This window comes from Xyrauchen texanus, chromosome 34, assembly GCF_025860055.1.
Source record: "Xyrauchen texanus isolate HMW12.3.18 chromosome 34, RBS_HiC_50CHRs, whole genome shotgun sequence".
Taxonomy (NCBI): Eukaryota; Metazoa; Chordata; class Actinopteri; order Cypriniformes; family Catostomidae; genus Xyrauchen; species Xyrauchen texanus.
Window position 1 is genome coordinate 2,942,794 of NC_068309.1, and position 21,866 is coordinate 2,964,659.

Genomic DNA, 21,866 nt, shown 5'->3' on the forward strand with positions numbered 1-21,866 from the left:
GTCTTAACATGAGCGAATCATCAGTGCACATTATTCCTATATATATATATATATATATATTTTTTTTTTTTATTATTATTTTATTATTGTTATTTTTGTTTGTAATGGAGACAAAACTAGCAGAACCAGTTTCAACTGGAAGTGGAAATGTGAAAAAATGACTAATGTCTTTACATCCGTATTAATCAAAGACTGTCTGAATCTTTATACAGAGCACATACTAGTGAGACGTGTGGAGCGGTGTATTTGTTATAAAGTTAATTTATTGCTTCATTTAAAATAATTTTGCTTTCTCCAGAAGTTAGGCCTGCATTAGTTATTTTTAATTAGTCAATTTAAAATTAGCCAGTTAGAAAATAAAATAAAAGGTTAACATTTAGTGATTTACTCTCTTTTCGAATAGAAGAATGTTTCTGGTCCTGATCAATGGAGCTCTGTCTAATGAACCCCAGAACGCTACGTCACGCAAGGCTGTTTGACTGTGGGGCGGGGCCATGGAACGTCACCACGCCTCGATAAGAGTGAACCCCGATCAACAGCTTTATATCGGAATTTGAGCGCTTTAGAGACACAGTAAAGAGAAACAGCAGGTTTCGTTCTGCAGTTTGACAAATTATTTGCTGAATCCCTTTGAGAGGCGAGAGGAATTTACGCCACAGCGGGAAGTAATGGCAGTTTTGGGCAGCGCGTGCCGGCTCACGCAGCGTAAGTGTGTTTACGAATCCAAGTACACACATGACACGCATTCATTCGATTACATCATTATCTATATGTTTACTCATCATTTATACTGTTTGTATCATGCACAATTAACAGCATGAGGACTGTAATGAGCCGTGCTGCTGTCAGCTTACTGTTCTTGAAGGTTAAAGTGTGCACGCGACGTTCCTCTGTGTATTCTTCTGCAGTTTTTGAACCTCACTATCGATAGTTCTCACAGATAAAGCGTCTCATCATTTGTGCAATTATGTGCGTAAAGCGAAATGAGTGCATGACTTTTACAAAAAAAGCAGTAAATAAAGTTTGCGTGGCGTTAAATATCATGTTACACAACATGTTTTGAGTGCATGACTTGTGTATAAATATATATATATATTTATATGCATATATTATTTAATTCATTTAATAGAAAATGTTCTTGTCAAATGTTTGATGCATCTTTTCTGCCTGTTAATAGATCTGATGCATTTGAAGTAGTTTATTTGACTTGTTTGTGTATTTGTATTATATTATAATATAAATCAAATATTATATTATAATTTGTATATTTGTAAAAATATATTAATATAATATATATTTATTTTAATTCATATAAATATAAATGTATAAATACAAATCACAATTACAAATTATTATAAAATATTATATTATAATTTGTGTATTTGTAAAAATATATTAATATAATATATATTTATTTTAATTCATATAAATATAAATGTATAAATACAAATCACGATTACAAATTATTATAAAATATTATATTATCCTTTTTATATTTGTAAAAATATATTAACATTATATATTAATATAATATATATTTATTTTAATTAATATAAATATAAATGTATTAATACAAATCACTATTACAAATTATTATAAAATATTATATTATAATTTTATATTTGTAAAAATTATTAATGCTTTTATATATGCATTTTATATATATGTGTGTGTGTGTGTGTGTGTGTGTATATATATATATATATATATGCATATATTATTGAATTAATTTAGTAGAAAATGATCTTAACTGTCATGAAAATAATTTAAAAATGCATAAAATCTTAAAATAGGCTTAATTTTCTTTAGGCAAAATATAATTCCTTATTATTTGCATATATTTTTTTAATTCAGCTGTTCTTTTTTCAAATGTTTCATGCATCTTTTCTGACTGTTAACAGGTCTGATGCATTTGTCTTGTTTGTGTATTTGTGCAGTGGTCAGGTGCGGTCCGCCAGTCAGTTTGTGCATGAGCTCGTCTCTCAGACGGCAGTCGACGGCTGCAGCAGCTGTGTTTGCCAGTTCACCCACTCCAGAGACACAAGAGAGCAGGTTGAGTGTCTATAATTCACCACCTTCTGTTTGACATCAACATTCACTCCCTCATGTGTTTACAGGACCATCTGCGGGGAAATTGTCTAAAACAAAAACTTTTGATTCTCTTTTTCATTGTTCATCAGGTCTGATCCGGTGAAATAGCCCTTTAATGTGGCTTATTGCATTTATTTAACATCCAGTACATTATAGTCTGCTCTTTTGAAGACTGGCGAGTGATCGTAGGGAGTTCACTGCTAAAGAACCCCTTGACTGGAAGTCTTTGTGCTCATTTAACATGCAGGAAACCTAAAACAGGGATCCTGATGCTGAACATGGGCGGCCCAGAGAAACTAGAAGACGTTCATGACTTCCTCTTACGGCTTTTCATGGACACAGACCTCATGCAGCTTCCTGTTCAGAAGTAAGAGCAACCTGTTAGAGAGATTTTGTTTTTACTTTCATATGGAGCAACTGGAGCTCTCTCCATGGCAAGGACGTCCAAAGTTGATGATCCCTTTCAAGGGAGCCCCTGTGTGAGAAAAGACTTGTTTGCTTAATTAAATTATATTGTAATTATACTCTAAAGCCTAAAGAAATGATAAAAAAATGATCAGGAAAATATTTAATTCTTATTAACTTGACAGTGTAAATTTCTTCTGCTGGAGTAAAGATGTATAAACCTAAAGTGAAACATTAAAAAAAAAAAATAGTTTTAAGTATACAAAAAAAAAATATATTGTTTCAAACCAGCTTTACACAGAATTGTGAATTACATTTTATTTTTCTTAATAACATTATATGCCGATATATAAAATAATCGTGATTAATCTTAGGGATGCACCAATGTATGTGCTGCTAATATTTATCAGCCAAAGCATGAAAACGCAGAAATAATAAAACTATGGTGTATTTATAATTAATTAGTAACCCACTTTGTAAAAACTGAATTTAAATGCACAATCCAGAAATAATAATAATAGCCACAATATCTTGAAGGGTTGAAACTCCTAAGAACATGTAATATTCGATTTTTATTCTGTCTTGTTCTCACATTAATGTGAAAAACCCCCCCACTGTGTCAGTTGTGAAAGCGGCACTTATCTTTAAGCTACATGGTGAGGAAAATCATTCAAAACATTTTGAAACCAGCAAACTTTGACTTCTGAGACATCCGAATGATATCCATTAATGCTGCATGATTGATCGAATTAAGATTGAAATCACTATATGGCTTTGTGCGATTATTAAAGCTTAAAAGACTGTTTCTTCAGTCAGTGCTGTGTGAGCAAGCGGCGCCCTCTAGTGCTCTGAACTTCATTATCTATTATCCATTAATGCTGCATGATTGATCGAATTCAGATTGAAATAACTATATGACTTTGTGCGATTATTAAACCTTTAAAATATAGTTTGCATTCATTGCTTCACTCAGTGCTGTGTGAGCAAGCGGCACCCTCTAGTGCTCTTAATGGCATTATCCATTATACCACTTTAATACATAATTGAAAGTTTTTTTTTTATTATTCCTTTGGTTTAAACTTTTTATTTTTCCATGATGTTGTTGACATGACCATGGAATTGCCCAACATATATGCATAGTATGAATATGTAGTGATTGATCATATACAGTGCATTCATGTTCTGCATAACGCGGCCCGCTCGGTTCCCCCGATGGCCAGTCCACCCCTGATCGGCCGGGAAAATGCCCGGTATGCCAGATTACCAGTCCAGCCCTGCTGATGACAAAATAAGGAAAGTTGCACAATATCGTTATCGGCCTATATTTTCATTTGTTTGTTTTGTTTTTTCATGTGTTAAAATCGAAATCGGTATTGGCCAACATTTTTAATATTGTTGCATCCCTAATTAAAGTTATGATTTCATGACTTTTCCTTGAAATTTTCTGCGGACCCCCTAGAACCCCCATTCGGCCCCCTGAGGGTTCCTAGACCCCATTATGAAAACCCCTGCCTTAGACGACAGGAAGGGAATTAACGTTCTGAAATAGTTCGCATTCCCTCGAAATAAACTGCATTCCCTCAAAACAACGTTATCCATCCTTTATGAAAATTAACCATGGGTTTCCTGCAATAACTATATATTAACCACAATATATTTGTAATTAAACCGTAGTAATAGTACAAGAAAACAAAAACTAATGTAATAAAAGTTTACTATAATAACATCGTGGTTAATTTGTGTTTTTTAAAGCCACAGTTTCCACCAAAAAACAAAAACAAAACATTTACCGTGGTTTTACTACTGTAAACCTTCTTGGTGTTTCTATAGTAAAACTAACCATGTTTTTTGACTGAATGATTGTGATTTTTATTACCATAGTTTTGTTTTTCCTTTATTATTCCCACGAATACCATGTCTACTTAAAATATGGTTTCCGTAGTAATACCACGGTGAGTTTTGTGGCTATGTTTTTACTACAAACATCATATTTCAGCTTTACTTACTGTAGTAAAACCATGGTTAATTTTTGTAATAATATATATTTCTAAATAGTCAACATGAAATCAAAACTGATGGCGTTTCATGTTGACTTTAAAGAGGGATATATTTATAGCTTCTCAAATGTCCTTAAAGTGCTTGAATTTAGCTTTTAGAAATATAAGTTCTGGAATACCTGGAAAATCACCTTGTTTTTATGAAAAGTGCTTCAATGTGCATCATTTCCTCCATGTAATGTGTGTCCATCAAAGATGAGGCGGCGACTCTTTCATTGAATAATGTGTGTTAATTATGTTTCTATTCTTTACAGTCAGATAAAAAATCAATTAATTTTAATAAAATATATTTTGAAATAGTCAACATGAAATCAAAACTGACTGTGAACGGCGTTTCATGTTGACTTTAAAGCGGGATATCTTTTATAGCTTCTCAAATGTGTGTTGCATCTTTGTGACAGTCAGCTCGGTCCGTTCATTGCCAAACGACGCACCCCAAAGATCCAAGAGCAATACAGCAAGATCGGAGGAGGGTCTCCCATCAAAGCCTGGACCAGCATGCAGGGAGAAGGGATGATCAAACTCCTGGATGAGATGTGCCCGGAGACGGGTGAGAGCACATGTTTATCTGGCACATGCACAGACGTTTAGGTGGAGTTCACAAACGTTGCCCACCAGAAAACAGAAACATATTAGTTACAGAACTGTAAAGATTGCATAAAGACTTCATAATTACAACCGTGGCGTTTTTAATGGGATCAAATGTAATTAATGTTGTTAGTAATAGGGATGGGATGATGTATCGAATTTAGAACCACAAACCATGTCATGGCAAAACTCGATGTTTCGAAATCTGCAACGTTGTTTTCTGTAAATGTGATCATAAATGAAACGACCCGTCAAACATCATAATCTCTCTAGCGCTTGATTTTACCACTACTGCACTTGTTTCTACAGTGTTTACAGGGTTCACACGAGGTCCTTAAAGTGCTTGAATTTAGCTTTTAGGAATATAAGTACTGGAATACCTGGAAAATCACCTTGTTTTGATGAAAAGTGCTTCAAAGTGGATCATTTCCTCCGTGTAATGTGTGTCCATCAAAGATGAGGCGGCGACTCCTCTTTCGTTGAATAATGTGTTAATAATGTTTCTGTTCTTTACAGTCAGATAAAAAAAATCAATATTAATTTTAATTTCACGATGTTCGCTGAACCGGAACACTGTGAGCGGCTCGTTGAACTCTTAAAGTGACCGTACACCTTTTTTAGCATTTCTTATTCAAATGAATGAAAACTAATTTGGACACATTATTTCAATCAGTGATGGCTCATATCATTATTATATATACAATTTCATGATATAATATAGTGACGTGGAGGAGGGCGGGGCTGGGATATGACTATGCACGCCTGGCCCCCAATCGTGCTAATCAGCCGAGGAGAGGGATAAGTGCAGCGGGATGCAGCAGTCCCAGAGAGAGAGTTTGTTTAAATTAAAATAGTACTTTGACTGTTCAGCCGGTTCCCGCCACCTCCTTTCCCATTTCAACCCTGTTACTTTGGTGCTGAAAACCCGGGAAGGAGGAGGGATACGCTGTCGTGGAGTCCTCGCCAATACCGTCCGCCCAAAGGAGCAGCCGCGGTTGTCCGTCGGGGATGGAGGAGTCACTGCAGGCTGCCTGGACGCAGAGGAACGACCGTCATCTGCAAGGGGCAGAGGAGCGCTCCCTACACGCTACCAGAACGTGGAGGGGTGTTCTATCCGCCAGGGTTTGGAGGACTTGCTCCGGTCCACCCAGGGAGGAGTGCCTGTCGTCCGCCAGAAATTTTTTTTATTTATTTACTTTTACAAAGCATTATTATAATATTTATAAATTAAATATTATAATAATGATGACAAACGAATGATTAAAAAATTCAATATTCAGGACATGTTTTGTTCAGATCTGCTGGTTGTTCTGCACCTGATCGGCCTGAATGTGAAAGCTTATTTGTGATTTTTTTTCTTATAGAGAAACTCTTATTATTTAAACTTTGAGCATTTATATTCTGTATTAAAGTACTTTATATTGATGATAAATTATAATGTGTGTTTTGTTGAAACTTTTTTCAGAATTTGTTTTTTCTGTAATATTTAGTCATTGAAGTGTGATATTGAATGGAGATGATATCGTGAGCCTCATATCGTATATCAGACCGAATATCCATATCGTCCCGTCTCTAGTTGTTAGTGGAGCTCTTATATGTATTTGAACCGCACAAACTCATCTTGTCATGTCTTTACTGTGACTTTGAAACCGTCTGTTGGTGTCGAGTGTCGTTTGGTAAGAGAGATCACAATAATCTCAATAAAACATCTTTGTACAAGGATCAGCAGAGAGCAACAAAGACTGTTTACTGCTGATAAAGACACACAGAGAGTGTGTGTGTGTGTGTGTGTGTGTGTGTGTGTGTGTGTGTGTGTGTGATAGATTAAACCTAGAGGAGTGTCTCACACACCCTAAACACACACACCTCAGATAAACGAATGAGCGGGAAACGCAGTGTGAGCTCATAAATGTGACTTCCTGTTTGAGAATTGCTGGATATTCCTAATTTTATCATGTAACCAGATTTTAATGCATGTATGAAGTTTAGTTCTGATCAAAATGAACTTGATCATTAAATCTTTATTTTTCATTAAAGTAATTGTACCTAATACGGTGTTTCTTACATGTCGGACACTTTTAGCCATGTTAATTTTAGAAAGTAAACAAAAAATGTTTTACACTTACATGTTGAAATTCCCATTTTATGCAAATGAGAAACGGACACAGTAAAACGAAGACTGAACTATAAAATAGCAATCAACAGAATGAAGCACGTAGCATTAATTAAACTGAATATACAGTCATTTAAAAAGGGCAAGAATATAAAAATACCGCTGAAAATTCATTCATTGCCAAAATATTACTCCCATGTCATACATTTCCATTATCTTTTCAAAAATGTTGCTTTTATTTTTAAATCTGATAGCTTGTAGAAATCATGCTAAATGAAATGGGAAAGGTTGGAACATTTGCTTCCAGGTTAAGAAATGCTCCCATGTTACTTTTAGATCAATATTGTTGATGCCAGACTTTATAAACACCCGTCCTCTGTATTTGTCGGGGATCCTTATTGTTCCTCTTCTCCTAATGAATGCCTCTCTTTCTCTCTGTAGCTCCTCATAAGTTCTATATTGGTTTCCGGTATGTTCAACCGCTCACTGAAGAGGCCGTAGAACAGATGGAGAAAGATGGTGTACAGAGAGCCGTCGCCTTCACACAGTATCCACAATACAGCTGCTCCACTACAGGTACACACACACACACACACACACACACACACACACAACTCACACACACATATACACATAAATACGTATACACACAAACACACACACATACATACACACATTTACATATATACACACACAACTCTCACACACACACACATATACACACACACACCTCACACACACATATACACATATATACGTATACACACAAACACACATTTACATACTTACACACAACTCACACACACATTTACATATATACACACAACTCTCACACACACACACATATACACACACACACCTCACACACACATATACACATATATACGTATACACACACAAACACACACACATTTACATACTTACACACAACTCACACACACATTTACATATATACACACAACTCTCACACACACACACATATACACACACACACACACAACTCATGCGTATACACACAAACACACAACTCGCACTCTCACACACACATATACACACACACACACACAGACATGCATACACACACACACACATACACACGTTGGTCTACCTATCATTATGAGGACTTTCCATAGACATAATGACTTTTATTCTGTATAAACTATAGATTCTATCCTCTAAACCTACCCCTACCCCTAAACCTAACCCTCACAGAAAACCTTCTGCATTTTTACATTTTCAATAAAACATTGTTTAGTATGATTTATAAGCGATTTGAATTATGGGGACACTAGAAATGTCCCCATAATTCAAATGTCCTCATAAATCACATTTATAGCATAATACCCTTGTAATTACTAATTTGTAACTTACAAAATTGTCCTCGTAAATCACAAAAACACGCACTCACACATCTACACACACACATATAAACACACAACTCGCACTCACACACACAACTCGCGCACACATACTCACTCACACATCTACACACATACTCACACACACTCATACACACTCAAACATATACACACAACTCACACACACATACACACTCACACATCTACACACATACTCACACACACATATACACATATACACACTCTCACACACACATTTACATATATACACACAACTCACACACACATACACACTCACACATCTACACACATACTCACACACATATACACACAACTCACACACACATACACACACACTCTCACACTCTCACACACACATATACACATACACACTCTCACACACACACACACACACACACACCTTTACATATATACACACAACACACACATTTACATATATACACACAACTCTCACACACATACACACACAAACATATACACACACACACACTCACACACACACTCACACACACATATACACTCACACACACTCACACACACCATATCTTGCAAATCTTTATTAGTTTACACATTTTTACAGCGTTACAATTTTCATGGGCGTGGGTTATGATAATTGTGAATGAACGTGCACACGCCCCCTTTTCTGAATGTTTGAAATTCACTTACACAAATTTAATGAACAAATTAAGGTTTTCAGGAAAGTCAATTTTAGGTGTAAATTACCCCCAATGTATCATGTTTATGAAAGATTCATGAATGAGGCCCAGTGTGAGCACATCGGGCTCGTAGCGCAAACGTTCATGACAACAGCAGCAAAGCGCCGCCTACTCACCTGTCAATCAACTGTCTGTCTATCCACAGTTTAATCTGTGCGTGTGCGTGTGTGTGTGTGTGTGTGTGTGTGTGTGTGTTTGTGTGTGCAGGCAGCAGTCTGAACGCGATCTACAGATACTACAGTAACCGTGGCGACAGGCCAAAGATGCGCTGGAGTGTGATTGACAGGTGGCCGACACACCCTCTGCTGATCGAGGTAACAAACACACACCGTATTCTTCATGTCTTCATAGGCTTCACAGTCTGTGATCAAACATTGTCCCGAGTGTCAACAAGGTGTGACGAAACCAGCCGTGGCATCTGTTCGTCGGTGTTGCCATAGCGATAATGAACACTAGTCAGCAGGTGTTTATGTCAGTCTGTGAGTTCAAGAATTAGAGACTGTGGATGCATTAATCATTATCCTAGATATAAATCAAGGTCATTGATCATCATTTTGATCCTGATTAAAGATGGACTTGAATCCTGCTGCTTCATTACTTTAAATTCAATCCACACATCTGATCACGTGACTCATTGTGCATGACACCGCGGAGACTCACAGCATGTGGAGGCTCATGCTACTCCCCACGATCCACACACAACTCACCACACGCCCCATTGAGAGCCAGAACCACTAATCACCACCACGAGGAGGTTACCCCATGTGACTCTACCCTCCCTAGCAACCGAGCCAATATGGTTGCTTAGGAGACCTGGCTGGAGTCGCTCAGCACACCCTGGATTCGAACCCACGACTCCAGGTGTGATACTCAGCGTCAATACTCGCTGAGATACTCAGACCCCTCAATACAACTCAATTTGAAATAATATCTAGATCAACAAATCTGCATCCGTTCCAATTTCTCCCATTCATTTTAATAGAAAATAGTGGCCCGTCTCTACCAAATAGTCTCTGGTTAAGGCCTTGTGTAGGTTTGTTTACATCTGAATTTTTCCATTTATTAACAGATGGATTTTGAATAGTCTTGGCCCGTTTGAACATTGACTACGATTACATGGACACCAGAAAGAGGGTTATTGGGACAAAGCGGCGTTTCCGTTTACATGCACAGTATAAGCAACGTACTATTTATTCCTGTATATAATCGGGACGGTCAGTAAGCTGTTTACTCCACAGCAATGTAATTTTCCTGCGACACCTGTGTAAATTAAAAACATAGAATCTGAGGAACACTTTCGCTATTTTATTCTCCATTGTGTGACTTTATTTCCAGATATTCCAGATTTGTTGCTGTGTTTGTTTTCTTAACTTTCTATCGAGACCTGCAGTGGAATTACGCTGCAATAGTGGGGCTTCCCTCTTACTCTGGGATTCCCCCGGGTACTTCAGCGCATATATGCGAACGTAAGGGACAGACGATATTTTACATTGGTGTGCATAAATGGGTATAGATTATAGTGTATGTGCTTTTTCCACATTCTTTCTACTGTGTTGACATGTTGTTGGGGTTCCACCCAGTGACGATAGTTATCCAGTCTGTTAACGCACATGCGCACTCCTCAAAAAAATCTATAAGAACGGCGTTTTCTGCAAAAAACCCTGGAATAAACTGTTTTCTTAAGTGCATGTAAACATGGTCTGTTCACACATGCAATCAGGAAAATCGTTGGGCTGCTTTTACTGGTAAATGTACCAGATGTGCTGTTCACACATTAAACTACTTTACATCTTGCTACCATTCACACATCAGCACCAAATGCCATTAAACTATATGACGTTGTTTGCTGGCAATTACCTCAACACAGTAATATGCACGTATTTCGCTAAACAGAAGTCTGTCTAGGGAAAGGTACTCATCTGCACGGATGAAGAGAAGCGCTCTAGTTTCACTATATGACCAGTTTGTTGACATTTTCCTTACTTCCGACTCTTGAGTCTCCGGTGTTAAACGGCGCAGAGTAATCGCGTCGTCTCCGCCAGAACGTTCGTACGTCAGTGCGCCCCAACTTCGTACAGACTCAAACCGGTAATCTTCTGGCTCTGTTCACATACCATCAATAAGGAAATTTATAGGTAGCGATACAACTTCCCATAAAGGAAAATTGCCAGAGCACAATTTACCTGTATTTTCAAAAGGGTCGAGTTCACACATGACCTCTAAACTGGTAATTTTCTGGAAAACGCTTTGTGTGTGAACGCAACTCTCGTGTCAGTGTAAATATATGGGATTTTGTGAATTTTTAATCGTATACTGTTTGAAAACCGTACTTTCGATCAGTGCGAAAAGTCTCAGCAACCCGAGTCAGAACAGCCAGAAGGTCTGTGCCAAGTTTGGTGGACGTAGCTTAAAATCTCTAAGATAAGTTACAGTAAGAAATTGTTATTCTTAAGTCTGTAGAATTGACAGTATGTTGGTTTTGTCAAGCCAACATAATTAATACTATTTTATATAATGTACAAGTTTCTCTTTTCATAGACTGTCACGGTCATCAAAGAGGTGAAAGCTTTGAGAACGGAAAGTGTGCTGTGAAGTGAAACCGGTTGTTTTAGTCTCTGTTATGGTAATAGACGCGAATTCATGCTGGGCGACGTGAATGGTCGAACACGCGAAATCGCTTCATTTGTGGTAAAAATCTGCATGCCGCATTGTCGCAAAAGCCTATAAGCATTGAGATTGTCTGGATGTCACTGACGTGGTCATCGCGTTGTGTGTGTGAACGCACCATAAGAGAACAAGTTTTTTTTTCTCAGAAGTACGGGAACATCTTTAATGCTTCTGTAATGGTGCGTTCACATACAGAGCGAATCGAGAGTTTTGCACAGCGCGATTACATACAATGACAATTACATACATACTGGCGGCGCGAATGAAGCGACTGACGTGAAGCGAAAACTTTAAACCTTTAAATTGTACGACACAACGTCAACGTTTTATAAACATAACTTTTCACCACGGAGGTGTTTTATTTGGAACAATAAGAACATTTTGTTCAAGAATAAATCTCTGTTTTTTATAATTGTTATTGTTGATATTTATGTACTGTACTTTAAAAATTTTTTGTTGAATGTTCTCAGCAATAAAAAAAAAATACAATAAAAAAAAAGACACAACATCAACGTATCTGGGACTTCCACAACAGATACAGAGCAGCCATCGTTGTGATTTCGGCCACTGTTGATGATGGAACGAAAGGTTGTCGTAGAAGCCCCTCCTCCTGTCCTTTTCCGGAAGAGAAGCGGGAATTTTTATTTATTTATTTGTATTATTATTATTATTGCATTTTAACAAGAACAAAAAATTATTTACATACAAGAGTACATATAACCATACATGTCAAGGGTAAAAAATAAAGAAAGAAATATAATAAAATTGTTCAAAATGTGGCATTTTTTTCCATTCCATTTGACTTTATGAATATAATAACGGGCAATTATAATAATTAAATCAAATATAAACTGAATTTTTATTTTTATCACCATCAAATGAAAAACATTTTAGCATAACATCAACTTCTTAAGTTAACAAGAATCATAGCTTTTCTTTGTAAATAATTATTGAGTTATTTTCAAAACATTTGGATCTTGGGACACTCCCAAAATAAATGAATAATAGTCTCAGGGGAATTTTATTTACAAAAAACACAAATATCTTCTATGTTCACTTTAAAACGCTGCACCATAAATGATTTAACTGGATAAACACGATGGAAAATTGTATATGAAACCACTTTCACTTTATTTGTGAGGCGTCATCCATATTTTATTCCAATCAAAACGTTTTTTAGATGAGTATTAACAGCAAGAGAGAAGCGGGAATATTCGCGGGTTCGCGAGTTTAAACACAAATTTAATCCAACGGTCAAACTCGCGCGAGCAAGTTTTTTTTACTCGTTGAATGTGAACGCACCATAACAGAATAATGGGAGCTATTGACCTGATAAAAAGGCTATAATGATGTTTTATTTCTTAGTGTTTCGCGGAGCATGTACGGAATGAGCTGGGCAAGTTTCCTCCTGAGAAGAGAGACGACGTGGTGATTTTATTCTCCGCTCATTCTCTGCCCATGTCTGTGAGTCACACTTAATACCCGATGCATTTTACCGGTGTGCTTAGTAATCATCAATAATAAATGTAACCAATCTTTCCCAGGGGTTTAAAAGTTGTTTGTTTGTTTTAGGTCGTAAACAGGGGTGACCCGTACCCACAGGAAGTTGGCGCAACCGTTCAGAGGGTGATGGAGCATTTAGGCCACTGTAACCCGTACAGACTCGTCTGGCAGTCCAAGGTCAGAATCACCTAGCATACATTAGCTAATACACTTAATATTCAAAAATCATAATTAATAATCAAAAGTCAAGATTTAATATTCACTCACATGTCACCATTAACAAATGCTTGTTAAATGGACTCACATATCCAGATATAAATGTGCATATTAAAGCTATTTCATCATTTCTATTGTAAAGAAAGCTGATTAAGGGACACATAGTGCCACCTAGTGCTGTTGTGCTGCAACTGCATTAACTTTATGACAACTGTTAATAGTTTGGATTAAAATGAAGAGCACCACCAGTGTTTTGTTAGACATTTTAATGTATAAAATGTTGAATTAATTGATTAATTTAACAGCTGCTCTATTGTAATAATGAAAACTGTGTTTTCAACGAGTAACACGCAACACATTTGTCAAATTAAGGATGATTAAAGGTTCATTTCTAAACTCAGATCAGCTTTACCTGCTCATATAATTATTCTCATCAGTGCAAAAAGTAAACCGTAGATTTAGTTTAGTGCGTAGGTCATGTTTCAGCCTTTGTGCTATTTGCTTGTGCCAATTAACACTTGACATCTACTTTAATCCATGTCATGTAAGTTGCAGGATTATAAGCGTTCAGTATTTGTCCAAAACACTCAACGCCCCTCTAAATGTGCAGAATTTCTATCCAATGTCCCATTGAAACATATTATGTCATTTTTGTTGTAAGAAATGTTTTTACTTGCCGTTTGTCATGTTTTCTGGAGCTGCTTTGATCTTGCCATGAAAAATGCCATGGAGGCTGACCTGGCGTTAAAATAATTATAAATAAATCAAAGTATTGTCAATGCATTATTATGCATTCACAATGGCTTATAATACACTTTAAAGTAGAGGTCGGCTGATAAGGAAGGTTGTCGAAAAAGGCAGATAACCGTGTGTGTGTGTGTGTGTGTGTGTGTGTGTGCGTGTGTATACAGTGGGTATGGAAAGTATTCAGACCCCCTTAAATTTTTCACTCTTTGTTATATTGCAGCCATTTGCTAAAATCATTTAAGTTCTTTTTTTTTACTCATTATTGTACACACAGCACCCCATATTGACAGAAAAACACAGAATTGTTGACATTTTTGCACATCTATTAAAAAAGAAAAACTGAAATATCACATGGTCCTAAGTATTCAGACCCTTTGCTGTGACGCTCATATATTTAACTCAGGTGCTGTCCATTTCTTCTGATCATCCTTGAGATGGTTCTACACCTTCAATTGAGTCCAGCTGTGTTTGATTATACTGATTGGACTTGATTAGGAAAGCCACACACCTGTCTATATAAGACCTTACAGCTCACAGTGCATGTCAGAGCAAATGAGAATCATGAGGTCAAAGGAACTGCCTGAAGAGCTCAGAGACAGAATTGTGGCAAGGCACAGATCTGGCCAAGGTTACAAAAACATTTCTGCTGCCCTTAAGGTTAATAAGAGCACAGTGGCCTCCATAATCCTTAAATGGAAGACGTTTGGGATGACCAGAACCCTTCCTAGAGCTGGCCGTCTGGCCAAACTGAGCTATCGGGGGAGAAGAGCCTTGGTGAGAGAGGTAAAGAAGAACCCAAAGATCACTGTGGCTGAGCTCCAGCGATGCAGTCGGGAGATGGGAGAAAGTTGTAGTAAGTCAACCATCACTGCAGCCATCCACCAGTCGGGGCTTTATGGCAGAGTGGCCCGACGGACGATTCTCCTCAATGCAAGACACATGAAAGCCCACATGGAGTTTGCTAAAAAACACCTGAAGGACTCCAAGATGGTGATAAATAAGATTCTCTGGTCTGATGAGACCAAGATAGAACTTTTTGGCCTTAATTCTAAGCGGTATGTGTGGAGAAAAGCAGGCACTGCTCATCACCTGTCCAATACAGTCTCAACAGTGAAGCATGGTGGTGGCAGCATCATGCTGTGGGGGTGTTTTTCAGCTGCAGGGACAGGACGACTGGTTGCAATCGAGGGAAAGATGAGGGTTGCAATCGAGGGAAAGATGCGGCCAAGTACAGGGATATCCTGGACGAAAACCTTCTCCAGAGTGCTCTGGACCTCAGACTGGGCCGAAGGTTCACCTTCCAACAAGACAATGACCCTAAGCACACCGCTAAAATAACGAAGCAGTGGCTTCACAACAACTCCGTGACTGTTCTTGAATGGCCCAGCCAGAGCCCTGACTTAAACCCAATTGAGCATCTCTGGAGACACCTGAAAATGGCTGTCCACCAACGTTTACCATTCAACCTGACAGAACTGGAGAGGATCTGCAAGGAGGAATGGCAGAGGATACCCAAATCCAGATGTGAAAAACGTGTTGCATCTTTCCCAAAAAGACTCATGGCTGTATTAGATCAAAAGGGTGCTTCTACTAAATACTGAACAAAGGGTCTGAATACTTAGGACCATGTGATATTTCAGTTTTTCTTTTTTAATAAATGTGCAAAAATGTCAACAATTCTGTGTTTTTCTGTCAATATGGGGTGCTGTGTGTACAATAATGAGGAAAAAAATGAACTTAAATGATTTTAGCAAATGGCTGCGATATAACAAAGAGTGAAAAATTTAAGGGGGTCTGAATACTTTCCGTACCCACTGTACATACACTGATCAGCCACAACATTAAAACCACTGACAGGTGAAGTGAATAACATGTATTGTCTCATTAAAGTAGCACCTGTCAAGGGGTGGGATATATTAGGCAGCAAGTGAACAATCAGTTCTTCAATTTCACGTGTTGGAAGCAGGACAAAATAGGCGTAAGCCTAAGGATCTGAGCGGCTTTGACGAGGGCCAAATTGTGATGTCTAGACGACCGGGTCAGAGCATCTCCAAAACGGCAGATCTTATGGGGTGTTCATGGTATGCACGGGTTAGTGCCTACCAAACGTGGGAAGGACAGCCGGTGAACCGGCAAAAGGGTCATGGGTGCCCAAAGCTCACTGATGCACGTGGGGAGCGAAGGCTAGCCCGTCTGGTCTGGTCTGATCCCACAGAAGAGCTACTGTAGCACTCATGATAGAAAGGAGTCAGAACACACAGTGCATCACATCAGCTGCGTATGGGGCTGAGTAGCTGCAGACCAGTCAGAGTGCCCGTGCTGACCCCTGTCCAGTGCCGAAAGCGCCTACAGTGGGCATGCGGGCATCAGAACTGGACCATGGAGCAATGGAAGAAGGTGGCCTGGTCTGATGTTTACCTGGGGAAGAGATGGCAGCAGGATGCACTATGGGAAGACGGCAGGCCGGCAGAGTGAGTGTGATGCTCTGGGCAATGTTCTGCTGGGACACCTTGACACGTACCACCTACCTAAACATGGTTGCAGTCCTGTTGGCAGTGGCCTCTTTCAGCAGGATAATGCGCCCTCCACACTGCACACATTGTTCAGGAATGGTTTGAGGAACATGATGAAGAGTTCAAGGTGTTGACTTGGCCTCCAAATTCCCAGATCTCAATCTGGTTGAGCATCTATGGGATGTGCTGGCCAACAAGTCCGATCCATGGAGGCCCCACCTCACAACTTACAGGACTTAAAGGATCGGCTGCCAGATACCACAGGACACCTTCAGAGGTCTTGCGGAGTCCATGCCTCGATGGGTCAGAGCTGTTTTGGCGGCATGAGGGGGACCTATACGATATTAGGCAGGTGGTTTTAATGTTGTGGCTGATCGCTCGTGTATATACACTCACCAGCCACTTTAGTAGGTACACCTGTACATCTGGCACCAACAATCCCATAACGCTCATCCCAAAAATCGACTATCGGCACTGATTAATCGGTAACACCGAAGTATCGGTCTACCTCTACTTTAAAGTCGGTTTTATGTTCACGTGAACCGGTCTAACCAAAGTTATAAAAATGTAAATACTTAACCATGTGCATTATTCCTGCTGTGTGTGTGTAGGTGGGGCCGATGGCATGGCTGGGGCCGCAGACTGATGAGGTGATCAAGGGTTTGTGTCAGCGCGGGAAAAAGAACCTCCTGCTGGTGCCCATCGCATTCACCAGCGACCACATCGAAACGCTGCACGAGCTCGACATCGAGTATTCGCAGATCCTCGGAGAGGAGGTGTGTGTAGTAGTGTAACTTTTGTTAAGCTGCACGCATTCACAACACACTTCTGTAATGTGATATTCAGTGGGAAATAATGTGGGGCGGGACTTGTATAGTGAGTTGTGATATTATTGGTTAATGTTATTTATTATTCATTACCAGCTGAAAAGCTGTTTTAGAAGTGGTGGTTCAGAAAACCCACATCAGTGGCTCAGTTCAATATCTAGAGATCTGTGTGGATGAGGAAAGCTGATATCATTCAACTATATATACAACATATAATGATAGATAAAGATATTTACACAAAATATATAGGGATGCACCGAAATTTCGGCCGCAGAAAATTTTCGGCCGAAAATGGCACTTTCGCCACTTTCGGTTTTCGGCCGAAAGAGAAAAAAGGCCGAAAATATATACCTCCTCGCCCCGCCCCTCAGTGCTCAGATTTCACTCTGGATCGATGTAGCCCTTATCACAGCTGTTAGATAATTCCACAACGGCGCTTCCAAACAAAGGCGATCATGTCAGCGGTGTGGAAATTCTTCAAAGTTTCTGATAAGGACATCAAATTTGCGATCTGCAGTGTTTATTCAGCAGAACTTTCAAGAGATATATATATATATATATATACAGAATACAGCAAGAGATTCTACAGGAAAATGTCACAACTAGCGCAGCTACAACACAATTTGAGACGTATAGCTGAACTACGCCAGAAGCGACAATCCCCTTGACTACGGTCGCATAAACAAACACCGCTTTCCTTTGCTTGCGCGGATTGCGCACAGGTATTTATCTGCCCAAGCACCAGCACAGAGAGTGAGAAACTGTTCAGTGCAGCATCTCATGTTCTTGATGAGCTTTCTGACAGGAGAGACTGTCAGAACGTTTAGCAACTTTTGTTCTTGAAGAGAAACCTGTCACTTGTACTTAAATAGAAAGCGGTCCAATATGATGTGAATAGCAATTACATTACACTTGTTCTTCACTCGAGGATACATCTGTCGTTTACAGTTGAGGTTGGATTTAGTTCAATTACTGCTGTTTTGCACAATCATTTTCACTTAAAGTGTACATACGTTTACATAAACAGAATAGAGCACTGATCTATATATATAATTATATATTATAGTTATATATAGATCAGTGGAATAGAGGCCCTCTGCCATTCTGTGTTCTGCCTGTTGTTTTAATTAAAATTACTGTTGCATATTTAAACTTTTTGAAAGATGTTAGCTAAGTTCATTACTTGACTGTTGTTGTGCATATAATAGTTTTCTAAAACTTTACATTATTTGGATAATTGTTAATAAAATCTGTAAAATTTAATTTTTACAGAACTGAAAGATGAATAATATTTAATACAGTTTTAATATATTTTTTGTCCAATTTTGTTGTGCTACTTTCAATAAAAGTGTGATTTATTTTATTGGTTTGTAGTTTTTCAATTCAGATTAGTTAAATTCATGAAATTAATGAAAAAGTATCAAATTAATACAATTATACACAACATTTTTTTTTTTAAATAGGTAAAAATTTCGGTTTCGGTTTTCGGCCAAGTGCATCCTGGATTTTCGGTTTCGGTTTCGGCCCAGAATTTTCATTTCGGTGCATCCCTAAAAATATACTTAAAATTCACTCGAAAATACTTGAAAATAATTAATGTGCATTATCCATAGATCGAGATTGTGTAACTGACACAAGGGAAAGATTATATTTCTGTTATTGACCAATACAATAATCACAAAATGGCAAAATATTGATATTATTGAAATATTATGTCTGTCTGTCTGCTGGTCTCTGTCTGTCTGTCTGTCTGTCTGTCTATATATCCATCTATCTGTCTGTCTATTTATTTATCTGTCTGTATTTCTGTCTGTCTGACTGTCTATCTGTCTGTCTGTTTGGTTGATTGTCTGCCTGTCTGTCTATTTATTTATTGGTCTGTCTGCCTGTCTACCAGTACCTGTCTTCCTATCTATCTGTCTGTCTGTTTGGTTGTTTGTCTGTCTATTTATTTATTTGTCTGTCTATCTGTCTGTCTGTCTCTTTGTTTGTCTGCCTGTCTGTCTATTTATTTATTTGTCTCTCTGTCTATTTGTCTATTTATTTATCTGTCTGTCTTTCTGATCTGTCTGTCTATCTGTCTCCCTGCCTTTTTGTCTGTCTGTCTACTGGTAATTTGTCTGTCTGCCCGTTTATCTGTCTAATTATATATCTGTCTGTCTTCCTGACTGTCTATGTCTCTCTGTCTACTAGTACCTGTCTGTCTACTAGTGTCAGTCTGTCTATTTATCTGTCTATCTACTGGTACCTGTCTGTCTGTCTGCCGATACCTGTCTTCCTGTTTGTATCTGTCTGTCTGTCTATTTGTCTATCTATCTGTCTATATGTCTGTCTACCAGTACCTGTCTGTCTGACTGCCCGTCTCTCTGTCTGTGTATAATTGACTAATATAACATGCACTGATGATTCATACACAAAAAGAAAAGGAATATTTATTTAGAAAGAAAATTGTCTCATTTTGAAACTAAATTAATTTAATGCCGACTGGAAATGGTGTATACGTTCCTCTTTATAATTTGTGTCAAATATGGAAATTGTTGTTTAAGCAAATCTGATTGATGTGTGTTTTAGTGTGGTGTGGAGAACATCAGAAGAGCCGAATCTCTCAATGGAAATCCTCTGTTTTTCAGGGTAAGAGTGTCTCTAGATCATCAATTACTCAAGACAAAAGAGAATCAAGAGACATGAAACTATCACTCACTCTCTCTATCTCTCTCACTCTCATTCTCTATCTCTCACTCTCATTCTCTCTCTCACTCTCTCTTTCTCACTCTCTCTCTTTCTCAATTTTCAATTCAAATTTCAATTCTCTCTCTCTCTTTCTCTCGCTCTCGCAGGCATTGGCCGATCTGGTTCAGTCTCATTTGAAGTCAAACGAGCCGTGTTCTCGTCAGCTCACTCTGCGCTGTCCGCTCTGCGTCAACCCCACCTGCGGTCAGACCAAAGCCTTCTTCTCCAGCCAGAAGCTCTGACCTTTGCCCTCTCAGCCGCTATAAAGAGTGACATCATTTCACTCTCGCGCTGGATGGAGGTGTGGTGTGACCCATCCGGGTGTCTGTGGTTAGACAGGAGGGCATCATGGGGTGATTGTGGACAGGGCCGAATAAGCATTCTAACGCCGCCCTCATTAAAGATAAACGCACTTTTACCCCACCTTACAGTCCAACCATGACATGTAAACCCTTGCGATTTAATTTCCCCTCTCGGTCTGTCTTTCCTCGTCTTTCCTTCCTGTTTTTCCCTGCATGTGCTTAATACATTTGAACCCTTTGCAAACGCTTGTGTATTCCAAAAATACAAATAAATAAATGCTAAAAATCGTATTGGTGTGGTGATATCGGCATTAAAGGAATGTACTCTCCTTTCTTCTGTGGATCACAAAAAGACGTTTTAAAGAACGAAATCTTCTCTCCTATTGGCTGTCACTCCCGAAAGTTGCTCTTCGTTTGCATAAATGTCAATTTTTCTCAACTCATCGCTGGACACGCCCACATCCGGTCGCCAATAGTCGCTGTCGCTCGTGTTGTCGGAAGTCGCCAGCGCTCATTGAAAATGAATGAGATGAGGTCGTTTTGTCGCTGCGTGTCGCTGGCAGCGTAAACTCAGCTTAAGTGTGTGCGTAATGCATGTATGTGTGTGAGAGCTTAAGAGAGAGCGATGGGGTGCGCGAGGGTGTTTCCCAAAGATATTTTGGATAATATAGAAGCTGTTGTATTGATCAAGTGTATCTTGCTCTGATAAAGCTCAAACCTTCATTGCTAGTTCAAGAGCATGCTGTGTGTTCGGGCGTGTGCGAGTGTGTGTGCTGCATGTGCGAGTGTGTGTGTGCTGCATGTGCGAGTGTGTGTGTGCTGCATGTGCGAGTGTGTGTGCTGCGTGTGCGAGCGTGTGTGCTGCGTGTGCGAGCGTGCGTGCTGCGTGTGCGAGCGTGCGTGCTGCGTGTGCGAGCGTGTGTGCTGCGTGTGCGAGCGTGTGTGCTGCGTGTGCGAGCGTGTGTGCTGCGTGTGCGAGTGTGTGTGCTGCGTGTGTGAGAATGTGTTCTGC

General features: G+C 38.9%; 1 protein-coding gene across 1 annotated transcript in view; it reads left to right on the forward strand.

Moving 5' to 3' along the window:
* Nucleotides 1–500: 500 nt before the first annotated feature.
* The window catches only part of LOC127627838 (ferrochelatase, mitochondrial-like), a 24,668-nt gene continuing 3,302 nt past the window's right edge, over nt 501–21,866 (forward strand). Inside the window, exons 1-11 of the mRNA XM_052104432.1 lie at nt 501–705; nt 1,938–2,052; nt 2,339–2,458; nt 4,955–5,103; nt 7,696–7,830; nt 9,557–9,663; nt 13,382–13,480; nt 13,589–13,696; nt 17,607–17,771; nt 20,394–20,453; nt 20,660–21,866. The exon at nt 20,660–21,866 is cut by the window's right edge and continues 3,302 nt beyond it. Of these exons, the coding sequence (XP_051960392.1) occupies nt 669–705; nt 1,938–2,052; nt 2,339–2,458; nt 4,955–5,103; nt 7,696–7,830; nt 9,557–9,663; nt 13,382–13,480; nt 13,589–13,696; nt 17,607–17,771; nt 20,394–20,453; nt 20,660–20,794 (1,230 nt within the window). The 5' untranslated portion in view covers nt 501–668 and the 3' untranslated portion in view covers nt 20,795–21,866. The remainder of the gene's footprint in view (nt 706–1,937; nt 2,053–2,338; nt 2,459–4,954; nt 5,104–7,695; nt 7,831–9,556; nt 9,664–13,381; nt 13,481–13,588; nt 13,697–17,606; nt 17,772–20,393; nt 20,454–20,659) is intronic.